At 40.6% G+C, this 14899-nt stretch overlaps 1 protein-coding gene across 4 annotated transcripts in view; it reads right to left on the bottom strand.

Moving 5' to 3' along the window:
- The window catches only part of fut10 (fucosyltransferase 10), a 54617-nt gene that overhangs the window by 37754 nt on the left and 1964 nt on the right, over window positions 1–14899 (bottom strand). For all 4 annotated transcript variants that reach the window (XR_007262987.1, XM_048601529.1, XM_048601526.1 and 1 more), the window contains exon 2: window positions 4836–5115. Coding sequence is in view for 3 of the 4 variants with exons in the window: in XM_048601529.1 (XP_048457486.1) it covers window positions 4836–5115 (280 nt within the window). In the remaining variant the exon portion in view is untranslated. The remainder of the gene's footprint in view (window positions 1–4835; window positions 5116–14899) is intronic.

Genomic DNA, 14899 nt, shown 5'->3' with positions numbered 1-14899 from the left:
GAATGCGTATGATCATCTGAAACATCATGGTACAGGTATCAGCCTCTCCACGATATTAGTAATAATTTGTAGGCTCTCTTATGAATAACCAATCTTTCACTCAATAGAGTGGATGGTAAACTTGGAAATAGTAATGCTGCTCAAGAGCACTTCCAAGATGTATAAAGTCAAAAGTCACACGACACCGGGTTGACATCGCTCCAAAAGCTCGTGATTTCAAATAAACCTGTTCGACTATAACCTGGTGTCGTGCAACTTTTGACTTTGTCCAGTCCAACAGCAACACCTCTACATCAAGATTTAAGATTATGAGCAGACACCCAAACACTTCTCCTTGACATGAATCCTGCCTGTCATATCTTACTGTTCTGCATTACAGACAACTGTGACCTAAACAGTAGCATTTGTGCTCTCCTTGCTTTGCTAAGTGCTACACTGTTTGGGTCATAGATATCTGACTTTTCGCTTGCCACCTTGTCAGTAGTCTTGAACACTTATCTCTGGAAGCCAAGCGATGAATATTAGAAGGAATGCGCGAGAGGTGGACTCCCCCTCCCCCACCCCCATCCCCATCCCCATCCCCATCCCCACCCCCACCAAGACAAATGCCAAATGAAAAGGTTGCTTTTGGTATAAACTGTAGAGAGCAGGAACGAAACAGAATTCCATATCCTGTACAGCATAGCAAAATGGTAACAGAATTATACCTGTATTAAGGCTCCACACTGCCTTTGGTTAGAATGGAAATATTAAGGAAAGATTGCGCGTGATGAGAATGATTGAATTTTCTTTTGAGTAAGGAGGATTGACGAGGGTAATGCTGTCGATGTGGTCTTAGGGATTTGAGTACAGCCTTTGACAGAGCTCCATAATCTGGTTAAGAAAAAGCCCATCGGATCCAGGGAAACTGAACAAGCTTACAAAATTGACACAGCAGCAGGAAACAAGGGGCAATTGTTAACGGATGCTTTTGTACCTGGAAGGCTGTTTCCAGCAGCTTTGCAGCGCTCAATATGAGGTCCCTTACATGTTGTGGTACAATATAACAATTAGGACATTGCTGTAAGGGGCATGATCAAGCAGTCAGAATCACAGAATCCCTACACTGTGGAAGCAGACCATTCAGCCCACTGAGTTCACACCAACCCTCCAAAGAGCATCCCACCCAGAAGCACCGTCCAACCCTGTAACCCCGCATTTCCCAAGGCTAACTCACCTAGCCTGCTCATCCCTGGCTGCTCTGGGCAATTTAGCATGGCCAATCCACCCTAACCTGCACATCTTTGGACTGTGGGAGGAAACCCACGCAGATAGGGGGAGAATGTGCAAACACCACACAGGCAGTCGCCCAAGGCTGGAACTGAACCTGGGTCCTGGCACTGTCAGGCAGCAGTGCTAACCACTGAGCCACTGTGCTGTCCCAGTTTCAGACAGCACAAAATTTGGCTACATAGTTGTTAATGAGGAGAATACCTTTAGAGTGCAGGAAGGTATGAATGGACTGGGGGCACGTAGGCAGACAGGTAACATATAGAAGTCAACCTGGACAGTATGAGATGATGTCATGGGAAGATCATACGAAGGGAAGGTAGACTCAATAATTAAGAGAACACAGAGCTGTGAAGGAAGAGAGGGACCTTAGAGAAAATGTCCAAAGGTCCCTGAGGGTAGTAGGTCAGGTTAATAAGGTGGTTTAGAAACCATATGGAATGCCACTTTTATTCATGGAGGTATAGAATATAAAAGCAGGGAAGTTATGGTAGAACTATATAAATTGTTAAGTGACAACTTGAGTATTGTGCACAGTTCTGGTCAAAGTTTGACAGAAAGAATATAATTGCACTAGAGAGTTAGAGGAAATTTACGAGCATAAAACATTAAAACCATAAGACATAAAAACAGACGTTACCCGTCAGCCCAATGTCTCTGCTCTGCCATTCAATGAGATTATGACTGATCTGATAATCCTCAACTCCACTTGCCTGCCTTATCTCCATAATCCTTGATTTCATTATCGATTAAAAATTTGTCTATCTCAGCCTTCCAGTTTTACTACCTTCAGTGAAAAATAATTCCTACGCATTTCTGTCCTAAATGGGTGACTGATACCTTACTCTGAGATTATGCCATCAGGTCCTGGACTCTCCCACAAGGGGGAAACAACCTCTCTGCATCTACTCCACCAAACCCAAGAATCTTGTATATCTCAAGAAGATTTCCTCTCATTCTTTTAAATTTCATTGGAAACAGACTATATCTAATCAACCTCTCCTCATAAGAAAATCCCTCCATATGCAGGATCAACCTAATGAAACTCCTCTGGACTGCCTCCAATTGCAGTATATTTTTTCTTAGATAACGGGAACAAAATTGTTCACTGTATTCCATGGTATGGATTCACGAGTAAAATTTGTACAGTTTTAGCAAGACCTCCCAACTTTCATACTCCCTTCCCTTGAAATAAAGGCCAATGGTCCATTCACCTTCCTGATTACTTGCTAAATTTCAATGCCAGCTTTTTGTGATTGACACACAAAGACACCTACATCCTCTGTGCTGCTGCCTTCTGCCGTATTTCACCATTTAAATAATATTCAGCTCTCCATTCTTCCTGACAAAGTACATAGCCTCACATTTTCCCACATTATTTTCCATCTGCCAAGTTTTGCCCACTCATCCAATCTGTCTGTATCATTCTGTAGATTCCTCGTGTCATCCTCACTACTCGCCTTCCCATCTAAATTAGCATCATCTGCAAACACAGGAAAAGTACATTTACTTGCCTCAGCCAAGTCATTATTATATATTGTAAATAATTGTAGTCCAGTATCAATCCCTGTGGCACTCCGCTACTTACAGGTTTACAGCCGGAAAATGTTCCCTTTTTCCCAACTCACTCTGTTCTCAGTTAGAAAATCCTCTATCCATGCTAGTATGCTGTCCCCATCACAATGGGCTCTTAGTAAGTATTTTACTATGTCTTACCTTTTTAAACACCTTTCGGAAATCCAAATATATTGCATCTATTCCCCCTTATCTATCCAGCTTGTTGCTTTCTCAAATAACTCTCAAATTTGAGGGGCATGATTTCCCCTTCATGAAGTCATGTTAACTCTGCTTAATTTCATTATGCATTTCTAAATGCTCAGTTATTACATCCTTATATACTGGTACCTGCCATCGTTTCCTCACTCATTAACAGGAATCTTGACATCGCTCCTCATGGATTGTTCGGAATTTTCTTCTAAAAGTATCTCAGTCGGGAGTATCAATGAAGTTAAATACAGTGGATATCCAAAGAGACTTGGAGGTTCATCTGAATCATAGAATCCTTAGACTGCAGAAAGAGACCATTTGGCCCATCAGGTCCATACCGCCCCTCCGAAGACCATCCAACCCCCTCACCAATCTGATCATCGAGATTTCTAAGGCAATAAAAGTCTGTAGGGACAGGTGTAGGCAAGAGGTGGGTCAGTCAGCCTGGGGCGGCCGGCAGAGGGAGGGTTGGAGGGGGCAGCAGCCTGGGGCAGCCAGCCGGGGGGCGGGGGGGGGGCGCGGGGGACGGCAGCCCAGGGCAGCCAGCGGTAGCAGGAATAAGCTGCAAAGCAGCAGGGGCGGGGTCAAACCCGAAGCAGGGTAGGTCGAGCCCTTGCAAGGAGTGTATCAGCCCAGCATGGCAAGGTGCTTATAGAATGCGGTGTTGAACTGCTAACTGTGTTTCTTTGCCTTTTCACTTTTTAGTAAGGAGGACTGTAATGTTTAACTTTTTAAACTTTGTTTCCTTTATTTTTCTGCTTTGTACCAAGATTCTGTACCTAGGTTTCTTTGTACCTAAAATGGCGCCATAAGAGGTGACTTGTAATCTTGAGTACAAGTAATGAGTGAGTACGTTACATTAAGCTAATTCAATTCATTGAGGCTCTTGTACTTGTTCCAGAATTCAGCAAGATTAATAAGAGTTTTTCCTCGCCAAAGGTATTAAACGATATAGAGCCGAGGCAGGTGAATGGAGTTAAAAATTCATCAAACAGACTTAAAATTAATCATAAAGCACTGTATATTTTAATAACCTTCTTCAAAAAAATGTTCAAGCTCCCTTTCCAATCTTTTCACGATAGTCAGAGTTTCAACCTCCATTTACCAATTAGCGTTAGCAATCTTACACTTGTTAACAATAGCTTATATTTCTCAAACATTACTAATATTGTAAAATATTCCAAAGGGATGAATATGTCTATTGGATTTCCTTTTAAACTTCTGCTTCCAGGGTGAGGGGGTTGGGTAAGAATCCCAATTGTCCAAAATGTTTCTTCGTAATTCGAAACTCTCATTCTTGTTATCATCCTACTGAATCCTTACCTTATCATTGCCATATTTCCAAATTCCTTCCAGTAATGGTGTTCAATAAAGCCTTTAAAATTTACCTTGGATAAGGGATCCATTAGAGTGGGGGGGGGGGGGGGGGGAGGGAATGAGCATAAATTTTTTTTTGACGTGAAAGAGCATTAGTAGTGTTTCAAAAGTTAATTATTTCCCCCAGAGGGACATTGTGATCTAGAATGCATTTTCTGAAAGAACGGGAGAAATCTGGTAACGTTTGAAATGTTCTTGAACATATATTTGAGCTGCCGTAATCTACAAAGCTGTGGATCTAAGTGGGAAGCTGGCTAGACAATTCTTTATCAGCCAGCTTGTCACGATATGCTGAACTGTTAATATTTATTAATTTTGGTATTCAGCTCCTATATCCTTTACCACACATCTCCGTCCTTGTACGGTTTATATGCACGTACCTCAAATTCTCAAGGCAGACCAGGAACTGAATGAAAACTCACCATAAAAGAGGAACGCTCTCGTCATCTGATGATCTTGGTAAGTCTTATTTATGGTAAAGTAACAGGTATCTGCTCCACACCGACCTATTCGGCCCAATTCACCAGTCAATGGAGACCACCAGACAATAATGGGATGTTGGATGCCCACGTCTGAATATTTCTCTGCGATGTTCAACAAACCATTTGTTTCTTTCACGTGATTCCAAACCTCCAGTCCATCTTTGTGCTTGTTCTCACTTTTGACTGCTTTCTTTTCAAATTGGCCTAGTTCAACCACCACCTGCAAACAGGAACATTCAAGTCATGCCAAGCTTGGAACTGCTACAACAGTCTTAAATTGCATGCAATAGTATTTCATTTTTAAATCTCACTCTCTTTGCCAGCAAACAGTTCAAAGTACTAAAATACAACAAGACAAATCAGACCCAGCAGGAACAGTTACCTAAAACGTAGACAAACTCTGTCGACCAGACACAATGTAGAAGTCAGTCTCCACTTGCCTGAATGAGTCTAGCTCCAACAACACTGAAGAAACTTGATACTATCCAGGACAAAGTGGCCTTTCCATGAAGCACTTGCTTGTTCCATCATTAAGACGCAGCAGCAGCGTGTACCAGCTACAAGATGTACTGCAGCAAACAGTGGGAAAAACCCATCTGGTTCACTCATGTCCTTTAGGGAAGGAAACTGCCATCATTACCTGGTCTGGCCTATATGCGACTCCAGACCCACAGCAATGTGGTTGACTCTCAACTGCCCTCTGGGCAATTAGGGATGGGCAATAAATGCTGCCTAGCCAGCGACACCCTCATCCCGTTAATGAATAAAGAAAAAACTCAAGGATCCTCCATCAGCACCTTCTAAACTCACAAGCTGAACCACCTAGAAAGGCGAAGGCAGCAGATATATGGGAACACCACCACCTGTAATTTCCCCTTCAAGCATCTACCGCTCATATTTGGAAATATATCGCTGCCCCTTCACGGTTGCTGGTTCAAAATTGTGCAGGTCCTGAACAGATATGTAGCCGTACATCACTGGATTGCAGTCGAAAGAGTGTCTGACCACTACCTTCCCTGGACATTGAGTGAATAAACAACTCTAACAAGTTTCTGACCAACATTTTTGCCTGCAACTGAACAATATATTTTGTATAGCACCTTTAATATAACTAAATGTCCCAAGGTACTTTACAGGAGCATTAAAAAAATCAAAGTCTAACGGTGAGCCACACAAGCATTCATCTTTTTCCTCTTCCAAGCTAAGCAACGATACAATGGAAGAAATGCATTTGCCTCCTGCAGATCACATTGGCTTATTTCTGTGACAATGTCTCCTTTTCCCTTTTACATAGACAGGCTTTGAGCACAGCTGAGAAATACAATGATAGCTTAGAGAAGAGAGATTGAGGCTTCACTCTGCTCCTGCAAAGGTATCCCACTGGAATTTAACCCAGTATTCACAGGCCTCAGTTCTGATCTCCTGTCTGCATGGGATACATGATGTGGGTCTTGAAGCTGTTATCTACCAATTCAAGAGGAAGAAATACAGTCACTAATTCAAAGCTCATTCTAAATACACGCATTCTTAACAGCAGACATTCATATTCATATATACTTTCTCTTACTAATGAACAGATGCTTACTTTCTTATCTTGACTGGCTAATGCAATGTTGCTTTTGAATGACAGCAGACAGAAACCAAATTTATTTTTCACTGTACTTTACTGCAATGAAGCATATCCAAACTGCCAAAATTTTATTCACTGTTTGCTATTAAATTCATACCATCCATGATATTTTGCATCAATCATTTGTCTTGGCAACAAATCATGTTAAGCCATTTAGCAAAGGCTTAGCTACAAGAAAATTTGGATATTTACAACTAATATTGCAGTTCTTCATTAAGGCATAACATCTTACTCATCGGTCTGTTCATCTGTTTGACATTCAGACTCTGCCGACATACCCATATGTCTTCCCATCTGTGCACTTAACGCTCTCAAAGCAATTACTTCTCCCTCTTACGCAGTCAAAGAATTCAGAGATAAGGCTTTTTGCAGGCCCCACAGTCAACAGAGGGCTGTAGAAAATCATTCATCCCAAAGAGAGAGTACTGATAATGGAATACTGGAACACACACCAAACAGCCAATCCACAAACATGGAATCATATTTAAAGTACTAACCTTCCACATCCAGGAGCAGTTATATTCTAACCAATTTTACTGATTTCCAAAAAGTTGCAATAAACTGTATACTTGTGTATTTTCTTCAACTCATGCTCACACTTGTAATAATATGTGTTATCTAAATGTAATACAAATGATAGATTCAGTTTACTTGAAGATCTCTGGTGAGTTTATTTACAGCTAAACTAATATATGCAGTAAGGAGGACTCTGCAAACACACTGTATGCTTCAAGTGCTACAATGCAGACAGCTGTGGTCCATAATGATAATTTCTAGGTACTTGGCTCATTTGTAATTGGAGTTGTTTAAAGGGAATCACTCCAAAGATGAAGATACAACACACACCACTTAAAGCATGTGACAACCTAGCCCTCACTGCATTTCTAAAGTTCAATAGTTTATTATATTCAATCTTTAACTGGAAACAATACAGAATTTCAACAACAAAAGAAGGTCAAAGCAATGGAAGATAACTCTCAATGTTTCAGCTGTTCAGCATTTGAATTCATTTAACATTCAGCAAGATATTTCAAGGTAAAAGCCAAATTTCTTTACAGTATCAAAGCAACAAGTTTAGCTTATAATTATTGAGACAATTTAACTCGTTACAAGTCATCAGCAGAAATACAGTTGATTCTGATATAACACGATAGTTCTGTTCTTGTATGATCTCGAGTTACAGAAAATCGCGCAATAGCTGCGCCATTTAAACTGATAGGGCCAGAATCACGTTATAGCCAATACAGATAAGGTGAGTTCACGTTCTACAAATGGCGGTCTAAATTCTTCAATCGCATTAAAGCCAATTTGAAGAAACACGGATTATAGCAGAACCAACTGTAATCCCTTCACAAACTGTGTTTTAATAGTTTCCACCAAAACCCCATCATACAAGGAGTCTCATGAATCAGCAAGTTACAATGGGAAAACCAAAGTTTAACAAATCACCCCCAAGTATTGACTAGTCAAAGAAATAATTTTGTGCTTCAGAAAGCATTTAAAAAAAACACATACGCTTGTACAGTAACTATATTCATTGCTTCAAAGGGCATTAAGACACTATCAGAAAACATATTCTCACAGCCCTGAGCAGAGATTGTATTTGAGACCTTAAGCAGAATGTGCATTGGGAGTTTTATTCCTAATTACTGGAATGCATGTTCAGCATGATTGTTCCAATCAAGACTTTCGCTTGTACATTATAACTCATGGCTCCTCATGCAATAAAAGATATTAAAGGCTTCAAATCATTGCTCAATAAGAACTTCAGCATTGGAAAGGCACAACACTGGATCAGCATAACGTCTAAAAGCTTTGCATCAGTTACTAAATCCGCAGTGACAATGCCTGGAAAGTTCAATTTCTAATCTTTTGAATCAGGGGGCGAAGGTCCCAAGGTACTTCACAGAGACAAAGACGCTGCGGACGAGGTCTGGGGAATGAGGGTGGGGGAGGGAGCTGACAAGAAGTGGAGGGGTCAGTCTTGAAGCAAGAAAGCAACAGCCAAAGCAGGAGAAAGGTTGGGAACAGGGATAAGTAGAAAACAGCCAGAGTAAAACAAAAACTCATGATTTCAAGAATCGGATTGTGTGACTGGGGAAGGATCCATACACAGAGAGGAGCACGCCGTAGAAATATTCAAACACAAAATTAAGTGTTAAGTTTTTGGGATATTGGAGTTAGATGCAGGAAGAAGCCTTGAACCTTCTCTACCATTCAATAATATCGTGGCAGATACGGTTGTGGTCTCAGCATTTAACCATTACCTCTCTTGTCTATCAAAGTGTCCAGCTCAGCCTTGAATAACTTTAATAACCCTGCCTCCATGGCTTTCTGGGGAAGAAAATTCCGTATGCTTATGATCTTCAGAGAGAAACATAAGATTCTCATTTCCATCTTTAAAGGGAGATCTCTTATTCTAAAACGGTATTCCTAATTCTAGTCACTCCCACATCCACCTGGTATCCATCCTGTCAAGTAGCCTCAGGATCTTCTATGTTTCATAGACCACTTGCCATGCCTCTAAACACTGACAAATTGGTGGCATGGTGGCTCAGCGGTTAGCACTGCTGCCTCACAGTGCCAGGGACCTGGCTTTGATTCCACCCTCATGCGACTGTCCGTGTGGAATTTGCACGTCCTCTATGCTTGTGTGGGTTTCCTCCAGGTGCTCCGGTTTCCAAAGACGTACAGGTTAGGTGGATTGGTTATGCTAAATTGCCCATCATTTGCAGTCTAGGGGGATTAGCCATGGGAAATGCAGGGATAGGGTGGGTCTGGGTGGGATGCTGTTCGGAGGGTTGGTGTGGACTCAATGGGCCTAGTAACCTGCTTCCACACTGTACGTATTCAATGAAAGGTAGGCCGAACCTGTTTAAGCTTTCTTTAGAAGATATGTTTTTCAGTCAGGAATGAATCAAACAAACCTTCTCTAAATGGCTGCTGATGCAATTGCATCTTTTTTCCCAAATAAAAAGACCAAACTATACAGTACTCTATGGTCTCACTAATGCCCAAGGCTGTACAGCTACAGTCTAAAGGAGAGTGTTAAAGATCTGAGCCAATGTCAGTCAGTGAGGCCAGAGATAATGGGTGAGCCAGTTGGTAAAGGACAGGCTACAGGTGATAGAGTGGGGAATTGAAGATCAGGCAAGAATTAGATCTCGTTTATTGAGAACAAGAGGATTGTGCATCAAGATAAAGCAATCATGTTTTAACATACACAAAGAAACACTAAGTTATTCATAGCTTGACAAATGTTTACAAGAAAGAAAAGTGTTCATTTCAGATTAGGAATAGTTCAGGGCTTCTGACTTGTTCAGCAATTTGGGAGATAGAAAAGAGACAAAAGGTTTCCCCCCACTGAGGAAGAAGCCAAAGAAAAAATGTGAATCTTAATTTAACTATTTAGCATCTATTATTTTTTATATAACTTCCAAACGTAATACACATTTCATTTGATTCTCAGCATCATGACCAGCAATGGATGTAAAATATAACAAAAGGTTGAGGAGCTCTCCTGGAGATGGACAGCAAGCCGTTTTTAATGAAGCCAATGATAGTAAGCCCCAATGCAACTAATCCTATTGCACCAAATACACAAGGCAAGGGTAAAAACAAACTGCACCAAGTCACCATTTTCTACACTCTACAGCTGCTTCATAGCGATTGCAACTTTTTTTTCCCACAGATAAAGCAAGTTCACGTCTATAAATCACTGTACAGTTATTGTCAGCAAAAGACTGCCTTCACACACTGCTATGCATCATTGAATTCAAACTCCAGGTTAAACCACAGGTGACCCTTCCATCCAACATTTCCACATTAAAGAAACTGATGCCTACTATAAAGGAAAGCATCACAACAGAGAAGACTATGTTCCTAAACAGCTAGACTTTTTATTTTAAATAGATAGCTTCCTTAATAAACTCTGCAAGCAGCAGTTCTGTCACTAGGGTTTCAATAAATCACTTGAACGCAAAGTAATCAGGTAGATGTTACCAAACTCAGAAAATGAACACATGTACTCTTGGGAGTATAAGGAAAGAACACAGGATATCAAAATAAGGGGGAGCCCATTCTATCTGCACATCCTGATCCATCTATCCTTCGCTGTCTCATTTCACCTGAAGCTACCCTTGGTTTTAACACCCCACACAAGTTATAAAATAAACTGGATCTTCTGAAGGTTTTGTGCAATTATCGCAAGGGTAGAGCGAGTAATCTTGAAGAATATGTCTTTTAGGAAACTTTCCTCCAGGTTAGGTATTCACTCTGGAGATCAAGCAACTGAATAAGTTCTCCTATTAGAAGGAGAGGTCTGAGCAGACTACAGATGTTTTTTTCTTATTCTAACCTTCTCTAGACACAGACAAAACAGCACAGCCCAAGGAGACACTGAGATTCATCTATAGCAATGCAGTCTTAAACACAGCTGACAAAGTCTCCATTCACAATCTCTGATAAACCAAAAACTGAATCATGGAATCACAAAGCACAGTACCAGCCTATTTGACCCATTGCGTACATGCCAGTTCCTTGAAAGAGCTATCCATTCAGATCCACTTCCCTCATCTTTTCCCACAGCCACACTTTCCAAGTCTTCTTCAAAGTCCTTTTTGGAAGTTATTATTGAATGTTCTTCGGTGTCCTTCCCAGCAGCACATTCCAGAAGGTAACAACTTGCCATGTTAAGAAATTCTCATTGTCACATCTACATTATTTAAAAGCTGTCTTCACCTGCATTTATGATATTGACTCCTTTAATTCAGAAATCACCAAAACTGACAACTGTTGGTCATATACGTTCATTTTACTGGTTCCGATACAGTTACATCTTGCTGCATAAGAAACAAGTAACAAGATTGATGAAAAGGGACATTCAAAAAGTTGCGCCACTCAGGTGACATCTCTGTTATAGCACAGCTATTGCTACTTTCCTTTCTTGTCTCAATCATCCTTGGATTTCCTTGTCCTCAGCTTCTTACACTGTTCCAAGACATTCAATGGAAACTTGATCAGATACTTAACATCTTTTGCTTCCAACAAATTTAGGCTTCAACAAAATTAGATCAACTACCCCTCCCATTTCCTTGGGCCAGCAGACATTGCTTTAACAACTGCCACTTCCTCTGGTCCCATTTTGTGTTCATTTTCTTGTCTCGACACCCTCTTGCACCATTATCTCCATTGATAATTAACAGTTATTGCTTATCACAAGTCTTGCATTTTTTTTGTCATCATTACAATACTACTACCACTTATCTCAAACTTAGTTAGAAATTGCTCAAGCTCTGTCTTCTTCTGGTTTAGATGGAAGGTCATCAGCTTAAAATGCAAACTTTGTTTCTCTCTCTGTAGATTTTTAAAAATTATTTAATGGGATGCATGTAATTGTAATTTGTTCCTATCCCTAATTACTCTTGAACTGATTGGCTTCGTTGAATCATATCAGATGCTAGTTAAGAGTCAACCACATTGCTGTGGGTCTAGAGTCATAGTCCAACTAAGGATTTTATTCTCTGAAAAGGGGAGGCATGGGCCTAGTGGTTATTATCACTAGACTGTTAATCCAGAGATCCTGGTACTGTTCTGGAGGCCATGGTTGATGGGGGAATTTGAATTCAATAAAAGTCAGGAATTAAGAGTCTAATGATGGTCATTAAACTATTGCTGATTGTCAGGGGCAAAAAAAACACGTCTGATTTTCTCCTGTAAGGGAACTGCCTTCCTTACTTGGTCTGCCCTACATGTGATTCCAGGCTCACAGCAATGTGGTTGACTTTCAACTGTCCTCTCGGACAATAAATGCCTGGCCAGTGATGCCTACATCCTATGAATGAATAAAGAAGGTTAGTGAGCCAGTTGGGTTTTTATGACAATTCATGAAACTGGGACTAGTCTTTTTTTTAAAAACACAGCTATATTAAATGAACTTAAATTCTACCAGCTGCTGTGAATTTGAACCCATGTCCTAAGAAAATTAATCTGGAACTCTGGGTTACTAGCCCAGTATCTTTACCGCTATGCACTGTCACCTATAACTGCTAAGCATTTGTAGCATTTTGTGCTTCTATTTCAGATTTCCAGTATTTTGCTTCAGTTATGGAGTCAGAGGGTTCTTTACAGTACAGTAAGAGGCCCTTCAACCCATCAGATCTGCACCAGTCATCAAACATCCATCTATTCTGATTCCATTTTCCACCACCTGTCCCGTAGCTTTGTATGGTACAGCACTTCAAGTGTACAATTTCATGTGACATGCAAGAGAAAGTTAGCAGCAACAATAAAATGTCACACTACATTTAGTATATACCAGGAATAACAGAGTGAGATTGGAAGAGAATCCGCCATCTGTAAACTACAGGATCAGCAACAGGAGACAGGAACTGGTAGAAGCTGCTCAGAGAGAAAGGAAAGCCCAGAAGAAATCGTAAGCTAATTAGGGCAGAGCCTGCAAGAAGAGAGCAAAATGATCAATACCAAGCATTTACAGCAAACAACTGTAACATCTAGTTAACACTATGTTATTCATAGCACAAAAAAAAACTTAGGTTACAGAGCTCAAAGTTATTAGGATTTATAAAGAAAAAAAACTAATTAAGCAAGTAAAATTAGTAGAATTTGCAAACGCTATATCACGACTACATATAAAAGCTGACCTGCACAAGCTCTAAATATGATGGGACTTTTTGCACACATACGCAGTAAACTAATTACATGGTGGACCAAGAACATAGCAAAGTTTTTATCAATGTAAAGTCACACGCTCTGCAATCTAATGCAGCTGCAAGCCAATTCTACTCAAAGTGAAGCAGTTTGCAAGACATTGCCTCAAAAAGATAATCTCAAAAGTTACTGGCTAGTACAGTAGTGACTGGTGTGACATAAAGGTGGCCTTTTCAATTCCTTTTAATGGAAAGGGATTGGGCAATGGCTTGGTGGCAGGGGTGAGAAAATATCCTTTTGGACGTAGGATTTGAAAAACGATAGCCCTTGTGATGGATACCATTAGAATTTTCACTGATTGGTCACGAAATGCAGAAGCACTGGGAACCGTGTGACTACCTTATTTTCTGTGTCTGCCAAGGATATCTTCAGCATTTTTAAGCTAGGCCCACAACTGCATTGAACAGTTACATGGCGACAGTGTTACAAACAGTACTTTTGCTTATATATCAATGTTGAGAGTGGCTTTGTGCCTAGCTTCAGCTGGTATCTTTAAACTCTGGTAAGAATCAAGCAACATGTTTCGAATCAGGATCGTTTTCAACCAAATTTACAATGTTGATTCTGTTTCAATCTGCAGAGATATTGCCTGATCTGAAGAGTCATGTTTCACATAAACAGTGTAGTGCCCTTCTGCTCAGTCTGACAACGGCTTCATGATTACTGAAGCCAGGGCATTGGAAATCAATGTTGATAGACAGTGTTCCAGTGGCAATGTTTTTAAAAGATCTTTACTGCACCCACAGAATGCAACAGAGTCAATGCCCGAGTATCGTGAAATCAGGTAGCATCTGGATGTAAGGATTGGGTGGGAGAATAAAATGAGAGAGAGAATTGGGAAGAGGTGACAGCATAAAAAAAAAAAAAGAGGCGAGGAACTCTTATGGCTCAGGGTAGTGTCACTATCTCTGAACCAGGAAGGCCAGGTTCAAGTTCCACTTATCCCAGAGGTAGGTAATGACATCTCTAAACAGGTTGAGAAGTGGCAGGAGAAGAAATATGATGTGCAAGCATATGAGGCATACCAATGTGAATGAATGGTTGAAAGGAGAGCTGGAAGAAACTGAAGTGTCAGGGGAATAAAATAAAAAGAGAGCGTCCAGACAATTATGGTAACAATGTTTGGCAAGAGGAAAGAGAAGAAAACTTTGCTGTCAAAGTAAGGGACTGTCCTAAATACCAGCAGCTGAAAGGCTGCTCACTACCTACTTCCCTGGTAAGGCAAACATGAGGCAGGAGGTGTTAGCTCCTCGAAAGGAGTTGGACAGTTTTCCAGGTTAGCATTGGTGGTTTTGAAAGGTTAGGTGCACAAAAAGAATCTGCCACATTCACATAAACTTTAATTAAACAAGGTCAGTAAGCACATACATGGTAATAGGGAATGGGGTAGTCCACTGCGATTGATCTGTAGACCCAAGTGGACCTCCAAATCAGAATGAAGATGGAGACAAAGAGTCGAATGGCGACTCTAGCTTGAAGTTTTGTTTTCAAAAAAGTAAACTGGTTTCTTCTTTGAAGAAAGTTTAAATCTTCAAGGACTGCAAATCCTTCTTAATGTTTCATCCAGCAAAGACAAAATGGACAAATCATAAATGAGATAACAAGGTGTAGAGCTGGATGAACACAGCAGGCCAAGCAGCATCAG

The sequence above is a fragment of the Rhincodon typus genome, chromosome 1 (assembly GCF_021869965.1).
Source record: "Rhincodon typus isolate 14 chromosome 1, sRhiTyp1.1, whole genome shotgun sequence".
Taxonomy (NCBI): domain Eukaryota; kingdom Metazoa; phylum Chordata; class Chondrichthyes; order Orectolobiformes; family Rhincodontidae; genus Rhincodon; species Rhincodon typus.
This window is presented reverse-complemented; position numbering and strand designations above follow the sequence as displayed.